Raw genomic sequence first — 26385 nt, 5'->3', positions numbered from 1 at the left:
GCGCCCCCTGGGCCATGTTGCTAGGGATACCCGGAGCCGGATCAGATGGGGGTTGTAGTCTCCGAGTGGCTGTGACCCGGTCCGTGCCCAGGGTGTCAAACTCAGTGTGCGGCAGTCCTTATAGATGTTATTAGTGTCGACTACGCCACCCGTTGATTTGCGGTCAAAAGGCCGCCGCTGCAAGATGGTCCGCTGAGGCTGGTGGTGTGTGTGCAGCTGCGGTAGTATAACCCCCAACGGGAGGGGTATAGCCTCAGGGGGTCAGCCGTGGAGGATGGTGGTTGTGAAGGTGCAGCAAGGAGACTCAGAGGCATAAAATGCAGTTCCAGGGTTTTACTTACTGGTGTTGCTCGGGTCACTGTGTACAGCAGTGACCACCCAAGCCGTGCTGCTTCCACCAGGTCCTGGACTCTGTCAACTCCCAGGCAACTCCGGAGTGTGGTCCTGAGCTCCCTTTCTGACTTGTCCTCCTCTCCGGCCTTCCCCACCAGGGATCCACCTAAGTCCGGCTCCCTCGGGCCTCTTGTTGGTAAACCCTTGTCTCTGGGTTCCCTGACCCTATTCTTGGTTTGCCTTCCGGGTGGATTTAGTGGGTGGTCGTGGCAGATCCTGCCCACGACCTCCGGTCTCTGGCTAAGGATTAGGGCCCTCCACCAGCTTGGGATCCGGTACCCTTGTGCCAACTCTTCACCCTCTGATCTAATTTTGGGTTCTTGGAGTTCCCTCTTCTCCCCCTCTGGGTCCTTCTTTCTCCTCTCTCTCTCTCTCTCTTGGCCTTGGAGCTGGCTGAGCTGCTCTGCTTCTCTGACTCAACTCTGACAGACTGACCCTGATCTAAGATGGTTCCCACCTTATATACTCCCTCTATGTGTGAGCTCAGGTGACCAGCACCCAATGAGCTCCTAGCTTTACCCAGGCTGCTCTCCCTATCTGCCCCTACACTACTGGGATGTTCCACCCCCCTCCCACTCCAACCAGGAACAGACACTGTCGTACCTGCACATTTCTCTAGTGGGAGTACCATCGGTCTGTCCCTCGGAAATGGGATGTGTGTAGTGCATGCAGCTAACTGAGCTCAGCTCCACACTCCATCCTTACCCGGGAGTGGAATATCACACCTCTGGGTTGAGGTGCAATACCCCTGTAGCAGCCGAATCCTCAGGGTGCTACATTCCCCCCTGGTAAATCACAGCACGTCCTCGGGCTGTAAAATAACAAAACATCCAAAAACATACAATTTTTTTTTTTTCATAAACATATAAAACAATATATATATATATCATAAAACTTTTCATATAAAACTCCTCATTAGAAACATTCTTGTTCCTCCGGCCACGGTGCAACTTGTGACCGGGTCAAGTGCGACAGTCTCTCTTGGAAGAAAACAGTTTCCTATAAAACCGGTAGGGGGCGCTTTAGGAAGCGCAACTATATACAAGGGAATTATGGCCGCTCTCAGTCCTCGGCCAGGTATTAGGGAGGATTGACCGCTCTCAGTCCTCGGTCAGTGGGAATAGGGACACACGGGTTTCAGTTCAATCTGCTGGTCCCAACGGGGACTATATTTTAACTAGAACAGTTCTTATACCCTGACGGGTAACTATGTACAGTCTCTCTCTACCGTACTTCAACGACGGCGTCCTCCTGCTCCTTCTTTAGATTCTTCAGACCCGTCCGGGTCCTCTTGCTCCTCCTCACACCGCAGCTCCTCCTCCGTCAGGCGATGCACATGGAGGGCGTAGGGTCCTTTGGCACACTTGTGCCGGGTGAAGGTGACCTCGTCCCCTACATACAGGTCACGACCTCTGTGTCCCTCCGGCAGATGGCTTTCTACGTCTCTGCGGGTGACAAAGACGTCGCCGGGGGTGTGATGATCCCTGATGAAACCCCAACCGTGCTGCAGTTGGAATTTAATTACAGTCCCGGTGGCACGGGGACCGTGGGCTGCACGGGGGTTCCTCCGGGTCCGGCTCTTCTGCTCTGCGCTCTGGATTTGCAGCCGCTGCTCTCGGACCCGCCTCTCTCTCCTCTCCCGGACGAAGACCTCTAACTGCTGCCGGCAGCACTCCGCACGCTCAGCTGCGGCCGCCCGCGTTTCTTGGGTGAATCCCATGAGGTCTCCTCCGGTGGGGTCCCACGCAAACTGCGCTTCCTCCAACGAGAGTGGGGTGATCTTAACGGGCTTCGGAACCGGAATCAGGGGCTCATCTAGGGGTCTTTCTTTTTGGAGCTCAAGTTGGTAATACTCCGGTGGCCATATAAAGGGCTGCCCATCCGGGCACGTATGCTGGGCGAACAGGTCTTCACCCAGGTGCGGCACTCTAGATGTTGAGGGCGCGGAGGTGGTAGCGGCGCCCAGGTTTACCAGGCCTTGCGACCAGGCTTGGGGCACCCTGAAGGTGAAGGGCACCGTAAAGACGGCGGCGCCCGGGTGTTCCTGGCCTTGCGACCAGGCCGGTGGTTCGGCAGAGGTAGGGGGCGCTGTTGGTACTGCGGCGCCCGGGGGCACTCGGCCTTGCGACCAGGCCGGTGGCGTCTCCTGCTTGGTCGCGCTCTGGATTGAGGCGCGTGACGTAGCAGGGGGCGTGGCCGCGGCTCCGGCCGCTTGAGGCCTAGCTTGGAGTGATGACGCAGCGGCTACGGGAACGGTGAGTGGGGCTTCAGGCTCTGCGACGGGGAGCTGGGGCAGGTTTACGGCTTCTGGGCACGGGATGCTGTCGTCCCCATTACCTGCCTTTATCTCTTCGGCTCCCTCCGCGGCGTCGTCTCCGGCCGTCGTCCCTCCTTCGCCGTCCTCAGAGGTGGACTTGCTCCTAGCTGCGGGTGGCATGCTTCGCTGGCGGGCTCCAGCCTGCTGGGCCATCTCTCGAGTCCACTCCGCCAGTGTTTCCTGCTGCACCCGGGCCATCCTCCGTGCGAGGCCCTCCAACGCGGTCTGTGCACGCTCCCGATCTCCGGGGAGCTGCGCCAGGATCTCCAGCAGGCCTTCTGGAGTGGCGACCTGCAACAGGCTCCTGACCACTGGGTCGGTGCTGCCTGACTCTCCCTCCATCTCCGGGTGTGTTCTCTCTGGACTCTCCTCCAGACTCCTCCAAGCTGCTCCCATCTTCTTTCTTTTGTTCTGTCTACGCCCATCCCGAGGGCGGTCCTGGGGCAACTTTGTGATTGCCAGTTCCAGGGGCAGTTCTCTCACGCTGATGGACATATCAATCATCACAGTCTCTGCTGGTGGGGGCGGTTTCCACTTTTGGCGCCATTTTCGGTCCTGGCCCACGATGGGAGGTGGCCTCTTGCCATCCTTTGGCACGCCCATAATGGCGTCCGCTCTGCCAAGGCGGGAAACCTTCTCAGATGGCGGGAACCGCTTCCCAGTGGCGGGAAACTCTGTGGATGGCGGGAAAAGACTGCAGATGACGGGCAAATGGCGGGAACTGATCCGAGATGGCGTCCGATGGCGGGGACCCTCTGGAATTGGCGGGAGACTTCTTTTTGAGGTAAATGCGATCTTTTCTTCAGGCACGCAGTACCCGGTTGTTGCGGGCACGTGATCCTGCCGACTACGCCAAAGTTGACGCGCCCCCTGGGCCATGTTGTTAGGGATACCCGGAGCCGGATCAGATGGGGGTTGTAGTCTCCGAGTGGCTGTGACCCGGTCCGTGCCCAGGGTGTCAAACTCAGTGTGCGGCAGTCCTTATAGATGTTATTAGTGTCGACTACGCCACCCGTTGATTTGCGGTCAAAAGGCCGCCGCTGCAAGATGGTCCGCTGAGGCTGGTGGTGTGTGTGCAGCTGCGGTAGTATAACCCCCAACGGGAGGGGTATAGCCTCAGGGGGTCAGCAGTGGAGGATGGTGGTTGTGAAGGTGCAGCAAGGAGACTCAGAGGCATAAAATGCAGTTCCAGGGTTTTACTTACTGGTGTTGCTCGGGTCACTGTGTACAGCAGTGACCACCCAAGCCGTGCTGCGTCCACCAGGTCCTGGACTCGGTCAACTCCCAGGCAACTCCGGAGTGTGGTCCTGAGCTCCCTTTCTGACTTGTCCTCCTCTCCGGCCTTCCCCACCAGGGATCCACCTAAGTCCGGCTCCCTCGGGCCTCTTGTTGGTAAACCCTTGTCTCTGGGTTCCCTGACCCTATTCTTGGTTTGCCTTCCGGGTGGATTTAGTGGGTGGTCGTGGCAGATCCTGCCCACGACCTCCGGTCTCTGGCTAAGGATTAGGGCCCTCCACCAGCTTGGGATCCGGTACCCTTGTGCCAACTCTTCACCCTCTGATCTAATTTTGGGTTCTTGGAGTTCCCTCTTCTCCCCCTCTGGGTCCTTCTTTCTCCTCTCTCTCTCTCTCTTGGCCTTGGAGCTGGCTGAGCTGCTCTGCTTCTCTGACTCAACTCTGACAGACTGACCCTGATCTAAGATGGTTCCCACCCTCTATGTGTGAGCTCAGGTGACCAGCACCCAATGAGCTCCTAGCTTTACCCAGGCTGCTCCCCCTATCTGCCCCTACACTACTGGGATGTTCCACCCCCCTCCCACTCCAGCCAGGAACAGACACTGTCGTACCTGCACATTTCTCTAGTGGGAGTACCATCGGTCTGTCCCTCGGAAATGGGATGTGTGTAGTGCATGCAGCTAACTGAGCTCAGCTCCACACTCCATCCTTACCCGGGAGTGGAATATCACACCTCTGGGTTGAGGTGCAATACCCCTGTAGCAGCCGAATCCTCAGGGTGCTACACATGCACTTTCATATACTGCATATACTTTCATACACTGCATGCACTTTCATACATTGCATGCACTTTCATACATTGCATGCACTTTCATACACTGCATATACTTTCATACACTGCATGCACTTTCATACACTGCATGTACTTTCATACACTTCTCGCAGTCTGACTCTAGAGTGCAGCAAATGTAGCAGTGGCTTAGGCCTGTTAATATATTAGTTTCCTTATTGTCTGTAGGTAGAAAAGAAAATCTATTGTTGATTTGTGCTGTTGTTTATGCCAGGCTTTCAATGCCGAGAGCAGGAAAAAATGTTTTGTGATGAAAACAGTTGCAGATTTTTGTGCAGAACTTCCATTCCCCCACATTGCCAGCATGGGCTCTATACCTTCACTCATATCTGTGGGACCAGCGACTGATCAGAAGAACATTGTACAATGTGTGCTGTGTGGTTATGTAGCGCCCCCATTGTGTCAGATGTCCTCTATATTAGAGGCACATCAGGCCTCCCGTCTGCCTGGCCTCCGCATTCCTCCCCGGCCCAGTAACCCTGGTCGGTGGTGGCCTCGGGACAGCATTGTGCTCAGCAGACAGGTGGATGCCTGCCCAGACTTGTACTGCAGGCAGGTGGATTAGTTTGCTGTTGTCTCTGACACTCAAGAATGTAATGTATGAAAACAGGATCTCAGAGAACACCTGCGCTAAGACTTCATGGCCACTATCGGGAATGACGTCACATGGCAATAGGTTTCTTAACACATTCCCATATACTTTGTCTGTCTTTAGGTTTCATTCCTTAAAGATAATCCATCACCAGGTTTTTGCTTCCCTATCTGAGAGCAGCATGATATAGGGGCACAGACCCTCATTCCAGAGCTGTGTCACTTTACAAGTTGCTGCAGGTTTGATTAAAATGATGATGATGTTTTCTCTGCTGCAGCTCTAGCAGTTCTCTGAATGCAGAGTTCTGTATAACCCCGTCCACACCACTGATTGGCCGCTTTCTGTGTACACTGTGCATAGGCCGAAAGCGGCCAACCAGTGGTGCAGGCGGGGTTATACACAGCTCATGACTATGGAGGACTTCATGGCAGCAGGCTTAGTCCTCTAGTGATAATTTCCTGCTGATAAAACAGTGATAACCCAAGGGCAAGCATCCCAGTAAGTGACACATCGCTGGAATCAGGGTCTAAGGCTAAAATGGGGTCTACCTTGGCCTTCCAACCAGAAGTCTCCAGCCAGCAGTCATCTACTGGGACATGACATATTTGTAGAAAACACGATAAAAAGAAAAAATATATATATTTTTTACACATGGTGGATACTGTGCAAAATAATCCACAGCACATGGTAACCTGCGATGTACATACTAAATCCAGATAATGGCAATATATGCTGCAGATTTCACATCTCTTATAAATAGGGTGAAAAGATCCAGAGTGCCATATCTGCGATTAGTGTGCATGGAAAGTCAGGCGCAGATATTGAAAATTGGGTCAATCACAACCACAAATTGCTGACATGACTGGCTTTCTCCGTGTCCTCATCCACATTGCAGATGTATGACAGCGCTGTCATTCATTACATGCATTATTCTGCTCCATACAATGTACCAAAGCCATGCATGCTATGGGATTTTCACATGAATTTGTTATAATGGGTCAATGCGCGCTCTGGGCCCGGCGGGTGCACTCTGGGCCCGGCTGGGGCGCACTCTGTGTCCGGCTGGGGCACGCTCTGGGCCTGGCGGGTGCGCGCTCTGGGCCCGGCGGATGCGCGCTCTGGGCCCGGCAGGGGTGCACTCTGTGTCGGGTCAGCACACACACCCATTATATGCTTATCTGAACAAGCCTTAAGACTTGATCATTTTCTCGCAGATACCTGCAATAACAAAATCGTTTGAGAAAAATGTATAGATGTGAATGTGCCGTATATTTCAAATATAACTTGTCACCTTATTCATGCCCAGTAAGACTAGAAATAGTACCCAGTCCTCGCCCTAAAAAATGGCTGCACTGACCACTCTGACCATTCTGTCCACGCTGTATGTACCCGAACTAAGATTATACACGATGTCCTCCATTTGTTGAGGCGAGTCCTCAGCTGTCATAAACCATCATGAAGAGCCCTCTGCATGGTGTACACCAGGGTTCCCCAACTCCAGTCCTCCAGGTCATGTTTTCAGGATTTCCACTGAGGCGGTGTGTTCTCCCATCTCACACACTGCACTGCGGGAGACGCATGTACACCGTGCCACCTAACAGTGATTACAGGATGGACAGCCGGAAGAATACAGGGACATTTCATGGCTCCCATTGAATCAGGAATACTGGATTATTACACAGTTATTTGATAGATGAGTTTGTTCTTTAGAGTACGTTCACACTGGACTTTCGCACTGATGCATTTCTGCAGTGGAAAATGTGCAGCAAAATCCTTACCACATTGCAAAGGATAAAATCTGATCAGTTTCATAAAATTTCATCCACTTTGCTGGTACTGTAATAAGCAGACTGGGAAATCTGCTGCTTTTGTGACTTGTGTGAACATACATATAGTATGCGGGATACCACTGATGATGACGGCTGCTCGGGGGCCTGGGACCCTCCTGCACCTGTCATATGAGCACGGCTTGGCCACTGGTATCTCCCCCTTTACAGAATATATGTTACCATTTCTGATAATTACAGGTATGTATCTTGAACACCATAATTCCAAAAAGGAGGAAATTTATCACTGACTTGTCACATAAACAGGAAACCAAGGAACCCAATAACCAGTTACATTAAACTTAGAAATATCTGGACGTCCATACAGAGAGAGAAGTAGAAACGTCTGCCTTTTCTTTGGCCTCTCCGCCATTATCACAACTCTTAAGCTGCAGGAAAGTACCGTAAATTATTAATAAAAAGTAGAAAAAAGACTTGTCAGCTCACCCAACTTGAAGATAGATTAGATTGCCTGGACATTAACAAAGAAAGACAGCGTCCAGCATCTGGAATATCCTCTAAACGAAAAAGAAAACTCTGCTGAGTTTTCTTTTTCTCATTATAGCAATGCCTTATAGCACGGACTAAGATCTTCTAGATCGGAACACGTCGCTATGATTATGCTTTTTTGATTCAAGTTTTATACACTTTAGAGATGGATTTTACATCCTTTTACCTTTTCTAAATGATGAATACTCCACTGCCGCAGCATTCTGATATCTGTGCATTACTGATGGACGTCTTTTTTTAGCAGCACAATGACTGGTCCCTTGTAGGAAAGAGTTCAATCACGTGCGGGACATAACTACAGTCTGCCCTGCCTGTTCCAGAGCTTGCAGAGCGTGCAGAATGCAGCGGCCATTAGGTGCCGCACGGTCACGGGCGTACTCGTCACCGCCTGACAGGATTATATAGAAAAAAATATTGCTTGTTGATGCAAGTAGCTTTGGAAATGAAAACAGCGGAGTAGTTACTGTCTGCAACTGTGCCCGTTGTGATGTATGGATGTATATATGTATATATACCACACACACACACATGGAGACAGCTCACGTGTTCCCATCCCCGGTCTCCCACCCACTGTTTCTAGGCTCTACCACTCAGCGGCTCACAGACTGCTTCATCAGGAGACACCCGATAATGATGGCCACACAGAGCAGTCACGGCATCTTTGTGGCCCTGACCCTGAGACCTATGATGTTGTATCCCATACATTGCTAGAGGAAACAGCGGTGCGGAGCAATGCCGGAGCCAGCCACCACTATAGAGCTTACAGCACAATGTCACTCTGCCCTGACCTGTGTGACCGCTGACACAATTGGGGCTTGTTCACATGTAGCGTATTTGATGCCTTTTTCCCGCTTGCATATAAACTTGTAGTGTGCTTTTTTCAAGATGCAGCATGTCAATTCTTTCAGCGTATTTTCAACGTTTGTCACCCATTGAGATCAATGAGGGTCTTAAAAAACAAAGTAAAAATGTAGTTGAAAGTTTGCAGACATTTTTTATGCTTTTTTTGTTGTATTTTTACCCTTAAAACTGTGGGCACTTAAAAATCTGCAACGAAAAACATAAAAAAAAATTTCGTGCCAATACTCTGCAAAAACGCTGCATCTGAACATGACCCTGTACATGTTTTATTTCTACTATCTATTGGGAAAGACAGAAAGGAGTTTGGTCCAAATGTGGGTAAAAATCCAAGGCTATATACACGCGGAGTCTTCTTGCAGAGTTTATGAAGCAGAAACTGAGCAGATCCTTGAAGTTTTGGAGAAGTTTTGAGCTTTTGCCAAGGATTTGGAGAATTTCCGTTCATTTTGTGCTCCAAAACCTCCAAAAGCTTATGTGCACAAAGCCTAAAACAAGATGATTGTATGACATTCCTGCTGCCTCTGTCTACCATCATCTCACAGATATAGACTATATACACTGCTCAAAAAAATAAAGGGAACACTTAAACAACAGAATATAACTCCAAGTAAATCAAACTTCTGTGAAATCAAACTGTCCACTTAGGAAACAACACTGATTGACAATCAATTTCACATGCTGTTGTGCAAATGGAATAGACCATAGATGGAAATTATTGGCAATTATCAAGACACCCTCAATAAAGGAGTGGTTCTGCAGGTGGGGACCACAGACCACATCTCCGTACCAATGCTTTCTGGCTGATGTTTTGGTCACTTTTGAATGTTGGTTGTGCTTTCACACTCATGGTAGCATGAGACGGACTGTACAACCCACAGAAGTTGCTCAGGTAGTGCAGCTCATCCAGGATGGCACATCAATGCGAGCTGTGGCAAGAAGGTCTGCTGTGTCTTTCAGCGTAGTGTCCAGAGGCTGGAGGCACTACCAGGAGACAGGCCAGTACACCAGGAGACGTGGAGGGGGCCATAGGAGGGCAACAACCCAGCAGCAGGACCGCTATCTCAGCCTTTGTGCAAGGAGGAACAGGAGGAGCACTGCTAGAGCCCTGCAAAATGTGTCTGCACAGATGGTTAGAAACTGACTCCATGAGGGTGGTATGAGGGCCTTACGTCCACAGATGGGGGTTGTGCCCACAGCCCAACACCGTGCAGGACGCTTGACATTTGCCACAGAACACCAGGATTGGCAAAGTCGCCACTGGCACCCTGTGCTCTTCACAGATGAAAGCAGGTCCACACTCGGCACATGTGACAGATGTGACAGAGTCTGGAGACGCAGTGGAGAGCGATCTGCTGCCTGCAACATCCTTCAGCATGACAGGTTTGGCAGTGGGTCAGTAATGGTGTGGGGTGGCATTTCTTTGGAGGGCCGCACAGCCCTCCATGTGCTCGCCAGAGATAGCCTGACTGCCATTAGGTACCGAGATGAGATCCTCAGACCCCTTGTGAGACCATATGTTGGTGCAGTTGGCCTTGGGTTCCTCCTAATGCAGGACAATGCCAGACCTCATGTGGCTGGAGTGTGTCAGCAGTTCCTGCAAGATGAAGGCATTGAAGCTATGGACTGGCCCGCCAGTTCCCCAGACCTGAATCTGATTGAGCACATCTGGGACATCATGTCTCGCTCAATCCACCAACAGACTGTCCTGGAGTTGGCGGATGCTTTAGTCCAGGTCTGGGAGGAGATCCCACAGGAGACCATCCGCAACCTCATCAGGAGCATGCCCAGGCGTTGTAGGGAGGTCATACAGGCACGTGGAGGCCACACACAATACTGAGCCTCATTTTGACTTGTTTTGAGGACATTACATCAAAGTTGGATCAGCCTGTAGTTTGTTTTTCCACTTTAATTTTGGGGGTGACTCCAAATCCAGGCCTCCATTGGTTAATAAATTTGATTTCCATTGATTTTCGTGTGATTTTGTTGTCAGCACATTCAACTTTGTACAGAACAAAGTATTTAATGAGAATATTTCATTCATTCAGATCTAGGATGTGTTATTTGAGTCTTCCCTTTATTATTTTGAGCAGTGTAGATTATACATATATAACTACTGGAACATGTAGAGTTTTCTCTTCATGTGAAAACTGGTGACTGGTCATGGAAAGCTGTAGATGAAGTGCACTTATCAAGAGAAAGGAAACCTTCAGCCGTAGGAGTAACAGAAGTTGTCTCAGACGCAGAACAATGAAGAGAACAGTAGTTGTGAATCCCTGATGTGATTCTTACCAATGGCGCCAATGCCCATAATGGAGTCCATCGGGTTTCTGTCATGGGGCTCAGCATTTTACTAGCCAACATAGTAGCCAAGCCCACACCAAAGCCTAGATGAAGACTGCCACCTTTGCCCTGGCCATTCCCCTATTCTTCCAGTATCATGGTTATGTATTATGCCTGTGGCTAGACTAGTGCGTGACGTACTAGACAATATGTTTTATACGACATATATTACAATAATGACCCTCGTGAGCACAGTGGGGTAGATTGATTTACCGTTCATAAAGTTTTCTGAAGACATCTGTGGGACTGTATTGTATCTGCCACTCCTGAGGTATTAATAAGAGTATACAGTTCATATATGTCCCATGAGTAATAGCGGGAAATGTCATTTTCCTTTTCTCATTAGAGAAGACATTATTGCGTCTGGCATTATTTTAATATTGTGATGCAGTCAGAGGAAGGCTTTATTACCATTATTATTAGCTTTATTATTACCATCAATCTTTCTGATGTGCCGGTGTTCTCATTATGAGCAGGAAAGCCCTAGATTTCTTGGCACAGGTGAAAATCATGTGTAGATTGTGACGTAGGCAGATACATCAGATAATCCCCGTGGAGAGATGTTCAAGTGCCGCAGGTCTGCAATCCTGTGAGTAAAGCGTTGCTACACAACTGCGTTATCTGACATGATGGTGGGTTGTGTGGTGCCAAAGCCTTAAAAGGGTTTTCCCACAAACAAAAGTTAAAAGGGTTACCCACTACTATTCAGAATAGCCCAATGTGTTTTTATGATGAAAAGAAGCTTCTTTCTAATTACCTCCCGCTGCTGTTTCTGCCTGTGAGAGGCGCTATCGGTGACCGCTCACAGGCAGCACGTGACCCCCCGCTGACATTACGTCTAGTGAAGCGTGACTCAGCACTGGGGTCCCCGCAGTGGCTGGTGGGTTGTGGGCGGGGTTACCCCACACGTCACACCCAGCATCCACCGCACACTTTCCCAATGAATGGGGAGAGGCAGAGCGCGCGGTGGATGCTGGGTGTGACGCACGGGGTAACCCTGCCCTCAACCCAGCAGCCACCGGTGGAACGCAGAAGAGGGACCCCCGGCTGCATCCGGAATCATGACGTGACGTCAGCGGATGTCCGAGCCGGCTGCAGCCGGGGGTCACGTGCTGCCTGTGAGCGGCCAGTGATAGCGCCACTCACAGGCAGAAACAGCAGAGGGAGGTAATTAGAAAGAAGCTTCTATTCAGCATAAAAACACATTGGGCTATTTTGAATAGTAGTGGACAACCCCTTTAATTTTATTCATTCGATCTTGGAATAATAATAATCTCCACAATTGGATGTGATTAAATAAAATGTCCCTGTGCTGAGACAATCTTATAAATGTGCCCCTGCTGTGTACTGTGTAATGGCTGTGTCTGACCGTACAGGAACATGGTCTGATCATACCACTGCTCCTGGGCAGGGGAGGAAGCAAAAGACTATACAGACAGGACAGCAGGGGATCACAGCTGATTCTTTTTGTGGGGTAAAACATTTCCCTGCCTGTTGTTAAATAATTTTTTACCTCAAAGAAAGAATCAGCTGTGATCCTGTGCTGTAATGTCTGTATATTCTTTTGCTTCCTCCCCTGCCCAGGAGATGTGGTATGATCAGACCATGTTCTTGTACGGTCAGACACAGCCATTACACAGTACACAGCAGGGGCACATTTATAAGATTATCTCCGCACAGGAACATTTTATTTAATCACATACAATTGTGGATCTTCATTTTATTCACTAGATCTTGGAATAAAAATAACTTTTGTTTGTGGGAAAACCCCTTTTACAATCTATCAGTAATGGCCATTATATTCCTCAGCACCGTCATTTCCATGCAGTCCCATGTACAGCAGGTGGTCCAATTCCTAGGCTGGCATTTGCCCCTTATCTCCTTGTGTGGCTGCCCAGGTTGTCCATGTCCGTCCCTGCCATGTCTGTACTTGGCCGGATTTTCTAGGAGGCGTCTTATCATCTGGATGAGGTGACCATGGTGTTTCGGCTGTGCCATCAGCATTCTCTAGACCAGCACCATGTTATTGGCACGCTGTGCATCCATTACAGGTAGTCTGCCTAGTGAGAGTCACCAGGAGCCGAGCCTCGCTCTCTAATTATCTGCCGTATAAGCTGGGAGCAGACGCTGTAATTGTGGGAGTTGTTCCACTGCTCGCTCTTTAGGAGACTTATGAGGGATAGGTGCGGTCGCTTTGGCTTATGCTGCAGGAAATTCATTTTGTTTTGCTTCCTTTCCTATTTTATACCAGTGTAATTTCCTCAGCAGAGATGTAGTTGTTGTCTGCACATACATTGGTGTTTTCTCCATTGTTGCACCCAAATGATTAATTCTCTTTTGATGAGAAAGAATTCCAGAATAAACAGCTCTTTCCTCACTAAATCTGAAGGTAGGACACATGGACACTTCCTTCTCCTGTCATGCAGACCTTCAACAGGTTATGGGCTGCTCATTGTAGCCCACTCCTATATGCTCCAGTGAGCATCATGGTATACAGCTTGCTGACAGTTTCCCAAACAGTTTGGCAGCTTCTATATCATATTATGTAAAATGACATAAATTAAGGTGTTACCATGTTCCGGAAGCACAGTACAGTCATGCAGTGCCGTAACTAGAGTCTAATGGGCCCCGGTGCAAGATTTGGACCTGGGCCCCCCCCCCTCCCATCCTCATAAAATGTTATATATATATAAATATATATAATATATATATATATATATGTACATGCATGCACCCTCCATCCTTGTATATATGCACCCTAGCCCTATCTTGGTATATGTCCCTCATCCTGGCCCCATCCTGGTATATATGTCCCTCATCCTGGTATATATGTCCCTTATTCTGGGCCCCATCCTGGTATATATATTCCCCATCCTCGTATATATGTCTCTTATCCTGGGCCCCATCCTGGTATATATATATATCCCCCATCTGGGTATATATGTCTCTTATCCTGGGCCCCATCCTGGTATATATGTCCCTTATCCTTGGCCCCATCCTGCTATATATATCCCTCATCTTAGTATATGTCCCCTGTTCTGCCGCTGTTCTTTAATGTATAGAAACAAATAAACCATTATACTGACCAGGGGCGTACATAGAAGTCATAGGGCTCCATAGCGGAAGTATAATGCACCCCCCATAATCCTCCATAAAGTATAATCCATCCCATAATCCTCCATATAATATACTGCACAGCCCATAGTCATCCATGTAGTATAATGCACAGCCCATAGTCATCCATATTAGTATAATACACAGCCCATATCCTTCATATAATATACTGCACAGCTAATAGTCCACCATAAAGTATAATGTACGGCCCATAGTTATCCATAAAGTATAATGCACAGCCCATAGTTATCCATAAAGTATAATGTACAGCCCATAGTTATCCATAAAGTATAATGTACAGCCCATAGTCCACCATAAAGTATAATGCACAGCCCATAGTTATCCATAAAGTATAATGTACAGCCCATAGTTATTCATAAAGTATAATGTACAGCCCATAGTTATCCATAAAGTATAATGTACAGCCCATAGTCCACCATAAAGTATAATGCACAGCCCATAGTTATCCATAAAGTATAATGTACAGCCCATAGTTATCCATAAAGTATAATGTACAGCCCATAGTCCACCATAAAGTATAATGTACAGCCCATAGTCCACCATAAAGTATAATGTACAGCCCATAGTTATCCATGTACTAGTATGGCGATTGATAAAAATAAAATAAATACCTTCACTTAGTTCCCCGCTGTGTGTCACATGCACGCCGACGTCAGCTGCTGGCATCTCATTGGCCGGCAGCGTGTATTGTGGCGCGTGGACCCGATGTGTTTCTGTGCCACAATACACTTCAACTGGATGTGCATCCAAGCCCGATCGCAGTGGTGACCATTGCGACTGCAGTCGTTACACCCCTGCAAGTCATGGCCAAAAGTTTTGAGCCTCATACAATTTTTGGTTTTCAGAAAGTCTTCTGCTCCAGTGTTTTTAGATCTTTTAGTCAGGTATTTCTATGGTTACTGATGTACAATTAGCAGCATTTCATGAGTTTTTACACTTTTAGATACAAATCTATCAAGTTTATGTAGAAACTCAATATTTACAGTGTTGATCCTTATTTTTCCCTTCGCCCTGACAGCTGGGACAAATCCTGACTGATGGCAACCCATTTTTGTTTTTTTGTTTTTTGCTATGGGGCTAAGCACTTGCTGGCAGGTAGTTGCTAACCACCTGGCTGTTCTGCCCTGCTACGATCTGCTCCGGATCAGAGCCTAATCCTGCCAGCGATTCTCCCTCTGCCGTGGACATCATGTCGACAGAACAGCTTCTCTTCCGCTCTGCTCTGTCGATGGAATGTCGCTGCCCATGTCATGCTGATTGACAGCCGACTCGTCCTAACACAGCAGGTAGCTGGCGGTCAGTCAGCATGATGTCGGCAGTGATGCCCCCGTCCACAGAGCAGAGTGGAAGAGAAAGAGCTGCTCTGTTGACATGAGGTCAAAGAAGTCGAAGAATCGCCGCCTGAGCCAGAACAGGTCATCGCTGGGCGGAACAGGCAAGTAGTTAAAAATTACCTACCAGCAAGTTGTTAATTTTATAGCAAAAAAAAAAAATTGTGTATAACCCTTTTAAGTTTATCACAACTTCTGTGTTTTTGTTTATGTTTTTTTGAGGATTGACCCACAGGTTCTGAATGGGATTGAGATCTGGGGAGTTAACTTGCTGTGGACCCAAAATGTCAATGTTTTCTTTATAAAGCCACTTAGTTATCACTTTTGCTTTGTGCAGAATGTTGGTCTGTCATTGATGTTTTTCTTGGAGAGAATCTTCTTGAGGAGACAGTCCTGGCTCTTACTGGACCTTTTGGGGCATCCTGAAGCCTTCTTAATAGCAATTTTTGAGCGATTTTCATGATACGATAGGCAATGTCCATGCCTGTAAAGCCCTTTTGACAGAGAACAATGATGAATGCACGCGTTTCCTTGGAGGTAATCATGGTTAACAGAAGAAGACAATGATCTCAAGTACCAGCCCCCTTAAAGTACCCAGTCTCCTCTCATAAATCAATCAGCATTGCAGATTGATACCAGCTGCTTTCTCCTGAGCTAACCAGAAGATCACTGAAATGATGGAAGCAGGTCATGTTGTGGCAGGGCTGAAATTCAATGGGAGTGGAGTTTTTGTGACTAAGTTAATTTTCATGGCAAGGAATGACTTTTCATCTGATCACTCTTTCACAATGTAGAGTTAATGTAAATTGCCTCTATAGAAACTGAAGCAGCTAACTTTGTGAAAACCAGAATTTGTGTCACTGTCAAAATGTTTGGCCCCAACTGTAGATAAGAATGGAGACTAAGGTGCCGAATGATTCACGCTAATGCTGAAATTTCGTAAAAATTGTGACTTTTCACAAGTTTTTGCACAAATTGCAACTTTTAAAATATACTAATGAGTACACTGCTAATGTTAGAAAAGAGCTCTAGACCAGTGTGTCAAATGTGACATATTAATGTAAAATATAATGCAAATCAAGACTTTAGTGCAAAAGTGTTGCACTACAAATCTATTTTCCCACCCTGTTTTAAGACCACTATAACCTGTCTGGAATATGCAGCTTTTTTGTGACTTTTATATAGCATTACAATTTTAAATATTCTGCACTTCACTTACTTAACCACACACTCTTTTCTCATCATTTTTAAGCTTTGATGTAAGTACTAAAAAATGATGCTATACTGGTGCAAAATATTGATAAAATTTTGCTCAGGTATTTTGTGCAATTTATGCAAAAATTTGGTGCAAGCATAAGTTGAAATGTGCTTCTGGATGTATCTGATAGGGAAACTCTGGTGCATCCACACATTACAGGGAAATCTGAATTAACCAGTGCTGTGAATTTGAAGTGCGGGTCCATTTATTCTGCACACTTCTCTGTGGATTTTGGGGTTTTTAGTGGGTAAAATCTGCTGCGAAGTTACCATATATGTGTAACAAATTCTGCAGCTGATTTTAGGCTTCAGATGCAGATACATACAGTGGGATCACCATAAAGCTGAGCACATGGCAGGATCTAATTTACCAATCGGCGATTATTAGTCCAGGCTGAATGTACACCAAGCTGTCTGCAATCTGTTACTGATCCAAATATTTCCCCTTTACATCCAGACATATTCAGGTCTCTTCTGTGTTGTGATTAATCCATACAAGAACCTGCCCATATATACGGAGCAGATAGTGGAGATGTATCGAGGAAAGAAACGACATGAAATGCCGCCACATATATATGCGATATCAGAAGCCGCATACCGGAGCATGCTTCAAGGTGAGACACTTTTATAAAGGACCACTCAAACATTGTCAGGGCATGTCTCATAGTAAAGAGCTGATGCAATGTGCTGGGAGGAGATGGGCTTAATCCCAACTATTCGGATGAAGGACGATGGATGGCGCCAACAAAGGACCAGATCAAATGCAGTTTATTTGTGGAAGTATATACACCTTCATCCTCAGGACAAGACCACAGGATCCTTCATTGGCGCCATCCATCGTCCTTCATCCGAATAGGCAGCACAGGATTAACCCCATCTCCTCCCACCACATTGCATTATACTTCCAGGTGGGTCTGGAGCAGCCTTCCTATGTGATTTCCTGTGGTAGTGGGCGCACTACCCAAGGTTGCTCCCTCACCCACCCCCCCTATCTTTTAATCGATTACGACCCTATTGCGCCATTGTTTTCTCCCAGCTCTTCCCCTTAATAAAGAGCAGATAATATTTCTGGTGGTTCTCCGAGCTGAGCACATGTGGGATGAAGTTGTGCTCATGGGGGCAGCATTTGCCTGGACCTCCTATGTACAGTCCAGCTGAAGAACATAAAGGTGTTATTTTCCCATAGCTTTGATAGAAATCGAGGTAATGACACACAGAGCCTAGTGCCTGGATTTACGAGCCATCACAAAGGCACACTATGAAAGGGGTTGTCCAGGACTCTGAGATTAATGCCATGGCCAGACGCTGCAGATCCACCCATTATTCCATGTGTAGTACCCGGCTGCGGCCCCTGTGCAGGTGGCGGAGCTGTGTCGCTCAGCACATCCGGCCACCACGGCGGCAGGGAGGCCGGTGTCGCACCCCACTGATCAGATATTGATGTATCCTAAGGATATAAAAGTCCCACACAACCCCTTTAAGCTCTGTATCACAGACTCTAGAGCTCTGCATTCATAGTTGCTTCTTATAGGCATTCATTTGTTAACTCGCTTGGTGAAGGGGCTTCTATATCACATTTCTGGTCAGCCAATAACATATCACTTTTATAATAATTTAGTCTTTTTTGGAACAAATATAGTGACCATCACATGAATTTTACTAAGACTTTTAAGGGGAAAAATATGTCCTTATTGAGAGCACGAAGTCAAGATAGGGAGACCATAAGGCCATGCAATGCCCCTTGGGAATTTAAATATGCAAATATCATCTTCAGAGAGGAAGTTAACAAAGAATCTGGCGCCATCTATTGGAGGAAGCGGCCTTAAAAGTCAGTCCGTGCCAAATGACTTAGGTTGTGACCAGCTAAAGGGCCTTGTCTTATGGGCTTCTTATCCTATCACGTACATTCTTGTCATAGGTCGCTAAACAAAGTATGAAGCCGGCTCAGGAGCTGATCCTACTTCATAGCAGCAGGTGCCAGCTGTGTTACGTAGTCAGCTTCTATCTGCCTGTGAGCATGCTCCGATCGCTGTACTTTAACTACCGCTATTAATTACTTACAGCAGCATTTAAAGGGGTATATCCATCTCCTAGATCCTATTCCAATATGTAGTGGGTGTAATCATAATAATATTCGGAAATACCTCCAATTAGAAATATATTATAGTTCTTCTTGATTTTCTATGACGCTTACCCCATGTGCAGGGCATTGCAGTAGCTTAGGTATCCATGGTTACAACCACTAACAACTAACTAACTAACACACTGTACACACTGCAGATTTGTTGCATTTTTTTCTGTGCAGATTTGTGACAAAACCTGAAGGGTTTCCTGATGCCAGGAAAGTGAATGAGAATCTTGAAGTCTCATGCACACATTGCTCATTTGTGACTGGCAGATTTGGAGCAGATTTAAATCTGCATCATGTCAGTTCTTTCAGCGTTTTTGCTGCAGATTTCACCCATACTAATGAGTGAGGAAAGATCTGCATCAAAAGAGCAAGTAAAAAACGCATCAAGAGATGCTAATATTATTATTACACCTACGACATATTGGAATAGGATCTTGGAATACCGCTTTAATTTACGACATTGTCGATGCATGTAACCACAGGGAACAGATGGGTTGTCATGCCTGCTAGGTTCCTTCTGAAGGCCTCTGCTGCCGCCAGCTTGACCCTTAAATAAAGCTCAGCTACAGGCAGTATACAGTGTTGCAGTATATAGTAGAAACAATACCATGTTCAAGTCCCCTAAGGGGAATGAAAACTAGATTAGAAATGAAAAGAAAATGCTTTAAAAAATGAAATAAATTCTATATTATATATATAGTAAGAGATCAGGCTCTTTGGTAATCGGTAGCGTTTGCACAGGCCGGCCAAGCGGTCAGGTCCATAACAGGTGAAGTGTGTTAATTCCATAAACTTCCAGGTTAAATCCAAACGAAACAGCCTCTTCTGGGCACAAAAGGTATAGCAGAACCAACTGATTTTAGTCGTCTGGCAGACACTGAGATACATAAACAAGGTCTTACCCTCCACAAACAGACCTTGAATGAGGCAGCTGGGCTGCCTTATTTAGGCTATTCCAAGGCCTGGAACTGGAAGTATGGGAACGGCCAGTCCCTCCCAGCTCTAGTGGTCGTTCCTAAAACCTGGACCCATTAAAATCTCTCAGGACTATCCGTGCTGGAGCCTGCTGTCCGGGTTTCACATCACCGAGGCTAGGTATCTCAGTGACACATACACTCCATCCAGAATTTGTCCGGCTGCAACCTTACAATATATGCAAAAGTTTACATCATCTCCCTTTTCCCTGCTCAATAAAGAAATTAAAAAATTACAAAAAATAAACATATTTCACGTTGTTGATATTAAAAAAGGCTAATCTTTCAAAATCTAAAATAATTGAAACCATACATTAAACTGCAACAAAAACACCACCCAAAAATTTTCTAATTCCAGAATTGCAATTTTTTGTTGGCCACATTTCGCCCCCAAAAATGCAATAAAAAGAGATTAAAAGTCATATGTACCCCAAAATAGTATCAATAAAAATGTCAGCTCAAGGCATAATTGTCAAGCCCTTATACAAGTCCAATGATAGAAGAATAAAAAAGTTCAGAGTCGCAGAAAATGGCAACACTGACAATTATTATTTATTTTTTAAGTTTCAGCATTTTTTTTGCCACCTACAGTAATAATGACTGGACAGTGTTAGCATTACCATAATCAAACTGACCTGAAAAATCATGTTGCCAGGTAATTTTTTAATGAATTCCATAAAAACAAACATGCAAAAAAAACAATGGTGAAAGCGCAAAAACAAAAACTTCCCTGCTCATGAAAGGGTTAAAGGGTCGATATTGACTTTTAAGATTGCTACCTCCAGTAGGTGGAGCTAGAGCCCTGCTCCCTTCCTCTATGAAGAGGCTGTTTGCATGGTATTACTGACTAACATGGGGCAGAATATTTATGCCGCCCAGCTTGGCACAATCCGTGCAGTGTCATGTAATGGGGCCCCTTGCCATGGACACCTTTATGTAGGTCACATCAGATCCGTGGATCATTATGTCCAGATTGACGTGTAAAGCCAAAGACTTATTAAAGGCTATTAAGCTTGCACCACCTCCTGCAGCCTCACACCCACATCACAAACCTGACTATACAAACATTGCACAGCTTCATGATTGCTTCACCGGAGAACAAACCTGCAGCCAATGATGAATAATATTGGCATTTGTAATAACTAGTTTATTTACCTGTGTCTTTTCTTTCTTCCTTCTAGATCGGGAGGATCAGTCCATTCTGTGCACGTGAGTGACCATGCCTACCACATGCTGCATTATGAGATGTGCCTCTGGAGGAGTAATGGCGTACTTGTCTAGGGCAGGCTTGTGCTAGCTGATCCCTCTGTTACATTCTCTATCATGTTTTCACGTGAGCTCCACGTGAGGGGTTTTTTTGTATTAGTTTTTTTTTCAGTTTTTGTGTGACTGTACCGATGCTGCCCGGATTTCTAATGGTCTCTATTTCCTGCTGCATCCATGACATCCCGACCCAGGGCATGTGACCGCTGCAGCCAGTGATCGGCTAAGCAGTCATTTCCTGTATGTCAAGAGGAATAAAAAGTAGAGACCAGCGGGGAACCCAGGAAACATTGGATCAGCTGGTGGATTGATAGGGTATTACTTACCGTATGTTGTATGCTATTTTGAGGGTATGTGCACACAATGCAGGAATGCTCAGGATTTTTTCCTGAGCGTTTCTGCATCTCTCTGGCAAGAAAAAACGCATGCGGATTGTACATGCGGTTTCCTGCCAGGGACATGCGGAAATGAAGCGGTCTTCACTTTCATTTCCGCATGCGGGTTGACAAGCGCTTCCCAAGCGATTTTAGCATCACTTGGAAAGTGCTTGTCAACTTTACACTATATAAATCCATGCAACCGGCATAGATTTATATAGTGTGTGAATGTCAAAAAATAAAAAATAAATATATACTTTACCCTCTGATGGCCCCCGGTGTCCTGCTTCGCTCGGTCCCGACTGCCGGCAGTGAAGACTTTAGGACCTTCCGACGTCAGCGTCACGTGACCCGTCACATGACTCTGACGTCAGCGAAGGTCCTTCTTCATTCAACCCCGAAGTGCCGCGAACCAAGCAGGAGCGCTGCGCGGGCCGTCAGAAGGTGAGAATATATATATTTTTTATTTTATTCTTTTTTTTTTAATGGTACCTGGGTCTGGATGAGAGTCCTCTCATCCACACCCGGGTACCATCCGCACATTAGACCGCATGAAAAGCGCATCAACATATACAGTGATGCGGATTCCATGTGGTCTAATGCAAGTCAATGGCGGCAAAAGAGCAGCGTTTCCGCAAAATTAATTGACATGCTGCAGATTTTTGAAAAATCCGCATCATGGGCACAGCACATGCGGATTTCAATTGGGGAACATTGCTTCCCTTCTACCATGCGTTTTTCATGCGTTTCCGCAACTTCAAAAACGCCGCGGAAACGCATTAAATACGCATCGTGTGAACTCAGCCTGAGCCTTTAAAAAGATTGCAAAATGGATATCCCCTTTAAGGAAATCTGACATATAATCTACACCCATGCATTTATTATTTCACCTGCTTTGCTTATGTTTTATATATGCAGTGGAGAATCAGGGGCTGGAAAAACAGAGAACACGAAGAAAGTAATCCAGTACCTGGCTCACGTGGCCTCTTCACACAAGGGCCGTAAGGACCATGCAGCGCCGGTAAGATCTGCTATGTGTGCACGTGTGCTAAAATCATTGCAGATAGCAGACGCACTCCACCACAAGTGCTGACCGTAATTACATGACCATCACAACATGACGGAATCCCAAGGTAACATGAAGATTACATAGGATTAGACCTGCTTCCCCAGCGGTGCAGTACAGGCCTGACATCACCTGCAGTCAGTATCCTGTGATGTAGGTCCTAAAGGGAGGTTGTCACCGCTTCAGGTCCTTAACTGCTCATGGACCACCGAGTGTTAGGAAATGACAGCCCGACACACATACAACTCTGCATAGAGAAGGCAAGTGAGGACGTCTCTGACCTCTCTGTGCAGAATCTCTGCACAGGACTTAGGACCCTGATCCTCAGCGAACTCTGCGTATGCCATATAGTGAGTAACAGGACCCCTCAACGTGTCAGAGGAATTGTCCAGGAGTAAAAACAAGAAAACTCCCTCTAATCAGTGACCCCCTCTATATTATAGGATTAATCAGTGCCCCCCTCTATATTATAGGATTAATCAGTGCCCCCCTCTATATTATAGGATTAATCAGTGCCCCCCTCTATATTATAGGATTAATCAGTGACTCCCTCTATATTATAGGATTAATCAGTGATCCCCTCTATATTATAGGATTAATCAGTGCCCCCCTCTATATTATAGGATTAATCAGTGACCCCCTCTATATTATAGGATTAATCAGTGATCCCCTCTATATTATAGGATTAATCAGTGCCCCACTCTATATTATAGGATTAATCAGTGATCCCCTCTATATTATAGGATTAATCAGTGACCCCCTCTATATTATAGGATTAATCAGTGACCCCCTCTATATTATAGGATTAATCAGTGATCCCCTCTATATTGTAGGATTAATCAGTGACCCCCTCTATATTATAGGATTAATCAGTGATCCCCTCTATATTATAGGATTAATCAGTGACCCCCTCTATATTATAGGATTAATCAGTGATCCCCTCTATATTATAGGATTAATCAGTGACCCCCTCTATATTGTAGGATTAATCAGTGACCCCCTCTATATTATAGGATTAATCAGTGATCCCCTCTATATTATAGGATTAATCAGTGCCCCACTCTATATTATAGGATTAATCAGTGATCCCCTCTATATTATAGGATTAATCAGTGACCCCCTCTATATTGTAGGATTAATCAGTGACCCCCTCTATATTATAGGATTAATCAGTGATCCCCTCTATATTATAGGATTAATCAGTGACCCCCTCTATATTATAGGATTAATCAGTGACCCCCTCTATATTATAGGATTAATCAGTGACCCCCTCTATATTATAGGATTAATCAGTGACCCCCTCTATATTATAGGATTAATCAGTGACCCCCTCTATATTATAGGATTAATCAGTGAACCCCTCTATATTATAGGATTAATCAGTGACCCCCTCTATATTATAGGATTAATCAGTGACCCCCTCTATATTATAGGATTAATCAGTGACCCCCTCTATATTATAGGATTAATCAGTGACCCCCTCTATATTATAGGATTAATCAGTGATCCCCTCTATATTATAGGATTAATCAGTGACCCACTCTATATTATAGGATTAATCAGTGACCCCCTCTATATTATAGGATTAATCAGTGACCCCCTCTATATTATAGGATTAATCAGTGACCCCCTCTATATTATAGGATTAATCAGTGACCCACTCTATATTATAGGATTAATCAGTGACCCCCTCTATATTATAGGATTAATCAGTGACCCCCTCTATATTATAGGATTAATCAGTGACCCCCTCTATATTATAGGATTAATCAGTGACCCCCTCTATATTATAGGATTAATCAGTGACCCCCTCTATATTATAGGATTAATCAGTGACCCACTCTATATTATAGGATTAATCAGTGACCCCCTCTATATTATAGGATTAATCAGTGACCCCCTCTATATTATAGGATTAATCAGTGACCCCCTCTATATTATAGGATTAATCAGTGACCCCCTCTATATTATAGGATTAATCAGTGACCCCCTCTATATTATAGGATTAATCAGTGACCCCCTCTATATTATAGGATTAATCAGTGACCCCCTCTATATTGTAGGATTAATCAGTGACCCCCTCTATATTATAGGATTAATCAGTGATCCCCTCTATATTATAGGATTAATCAGTGACCCCCTCTATATTATAGGATTAATCAGTGACCCCCTCTATATTATAGGATTAATCAGTGATCCCCTCTATATTATAGGATTAATCAGTGATCCCCTCTATATTATAGGATTAATCAGTGACCCCCTCTATATTATAGGATTAATCAGTGACCCCCTCTATATTATAGGATTAATCAGTGACCCCCTCTATATTATAGGATTAATCAGTGACCCCCTCTATATTATAGGATTAATCAGTGACCCCCTCTATATTATAGGATTAATCAGTGACCCCCTCTATATTATAGGATTAATCAGTGACCCCCTCTATATTATAGGATTAATCAGTGACCCCCTCTATATTATAGGATTAATCAGTGATCCTTGCCTCAGTCAGTTGTACAGTATATACTTAGGTTATATACACAAAGCTCAACTTGTAAGTTACTGTTCTAAACAAACCTCATATTTTCCTGGGGAACTGTTATAAACTGCCATATTGCCGGTGTGCACACACCGTTCCATGCTCATGTATGCTCCTTACTTGAAGTTATGGTGACTGGATGCAATGGGATCCTTTACCCATGCGCACATCCTCATAGGTTGCATAGAGTTAAAGGGCTTGTCCAGTACTCAGACAACCCCTTCTGAATCCCCGTGTTTTTACCCTAGTAAAATAATAACATTTATATTCACCTCCGGTGCCGTTCCACCGATGTCTGCACTGGCTGTACAGAGGATCATGTGACATAATGGATGTAGTTGACATCCGGAGGCGGTGAGAGGGCAGCAGCAGCTCTCACTTTCACCCAATGTCTTGATTTGTCCGATGGAGAGGAGTGTGAAGCCAGCGCTGAATGGCTGCAGGGATTATGTGACATAACGTCACGCGATCCCTGGAAGAGCTAGTGCTGACAATGATGGAACGGCGCCTGCAGCTGAGGTGAGTATAGGTGGTATTATTTTACTGGGGGGAAACATAGGGATTCAGTAGGGGTTGTCTGAGTAGTGGACAACACCATTAAATAAAATCCCATTAAAATACTTTAATGACGTTAGTCAGAAATATCATTGGGGTTGAAGAGGACCAGACCCCAACTCTGTTGTACGGTATTGGTGATATACGGAAAGAGCCCAGTGTGACAACATGCACGCCCAATAAATGTATGATCTTTGTTGATTCAGTAAAAGGTTTACCAGCCTGCATAGAATCCGGGTTCTTCTGGGACCAGTCCCCCAGACCAGACCGCAAACATGAAAACCTCTAGTGGCGTAAACAGTAATTCCTTTTTCATTTTCTATGTCGGCACTTCTCACAGGTAGATCACACATGTTGCATGACCTGTATTTGGAGTACTTGAGTATGACACTATGTGCATAGACATGATACAGCCCACGTTGTAGTGCGATGCTCTGCAGTCTCGGGTACTAACAGTCTTTGTTGATTATCTTGTGCACTTTACTAATACCAGATGGAAGCTTTCAAATCTGTCAAACACAAGGCAAGTGGAGATTGTGTGCACCCTGCATGACCCGTGTAATGCATGCCACTAGCACATGTAGCCGTGTCACTTGTGCCACCAGTATCTTGTCACTAGTTTAGCAGTGTAGAATTATTTTACATGAATGTTCCTAGGTGTGAATCTAACACAGGATATTTACTGAATATTAGCTACGGGTAAGTCAAAAGTTAGGAACATGATCAAAACTTTGACGTTGTGCCAGATTGTCAGCTTTTATGGTGACCAGGCCAGGGTAGTGTCTATGTATGTACTACCTTATAATGAGGAGACCTGGCATGGCCCGACACCA

The 26385-nt window shown here is 45.9% G+C and overlaps 1 protein-coding gene across 11 annotated transcripts in view; it reads left to right on the top strand.

The window, feature by feature from the left end:
• Positions 1-26385, top strand: part of LOC141172401 (myosin-10-like) — a 247307-nt gene that overhangs the window by 139995 nt on the left and 80927 nt on the right. For 7 of the 11 annotated variants that reach the window (XM_073656569.1, XM_073656567.1, XM_073656563.1 and 4 more), the window contains exons 3-5: positions 17105-17261; positions 20934-20961; positions 22311-22413. In XM_073656569.1, coding sequence (XP_073512670.1) covers positions 17105-17261; positions 20934-20961; positions 22311-22413 — 288 coding nt within the window. Of the gene's footprint in view, positions 1-17104; positions 17262-20933; positions 20962-22310; positions 22414-26045; positions 26076-26385 lie in introns of all 11 variants that reach the window. The other 4 variants (XM_073656559.1, XM_073656565.1, XM_073656562.1 and 1 more) reach the window with 1 other exon arrangement.

Source organism: Phyllobates terribilis, unplaced genomic scaffold, assembly GCF_046119375.1.
Source record: "Phyllobates terribilis strain yellow unplaced genomic scaffold, ASM4611937v1 Scaffold_12__6_contigs__length_324123572, whole genome shotgun sequence".
Lineage (NCBI taxonomy): Eukaryota > Metazoa > Chordata > Amphibia > Anura > Dendrobatidae > Phyllobates > Phyllobates terribilis.
This window is presented reverse-complemented; position numbering and strand designations above follow the sequence as displayed.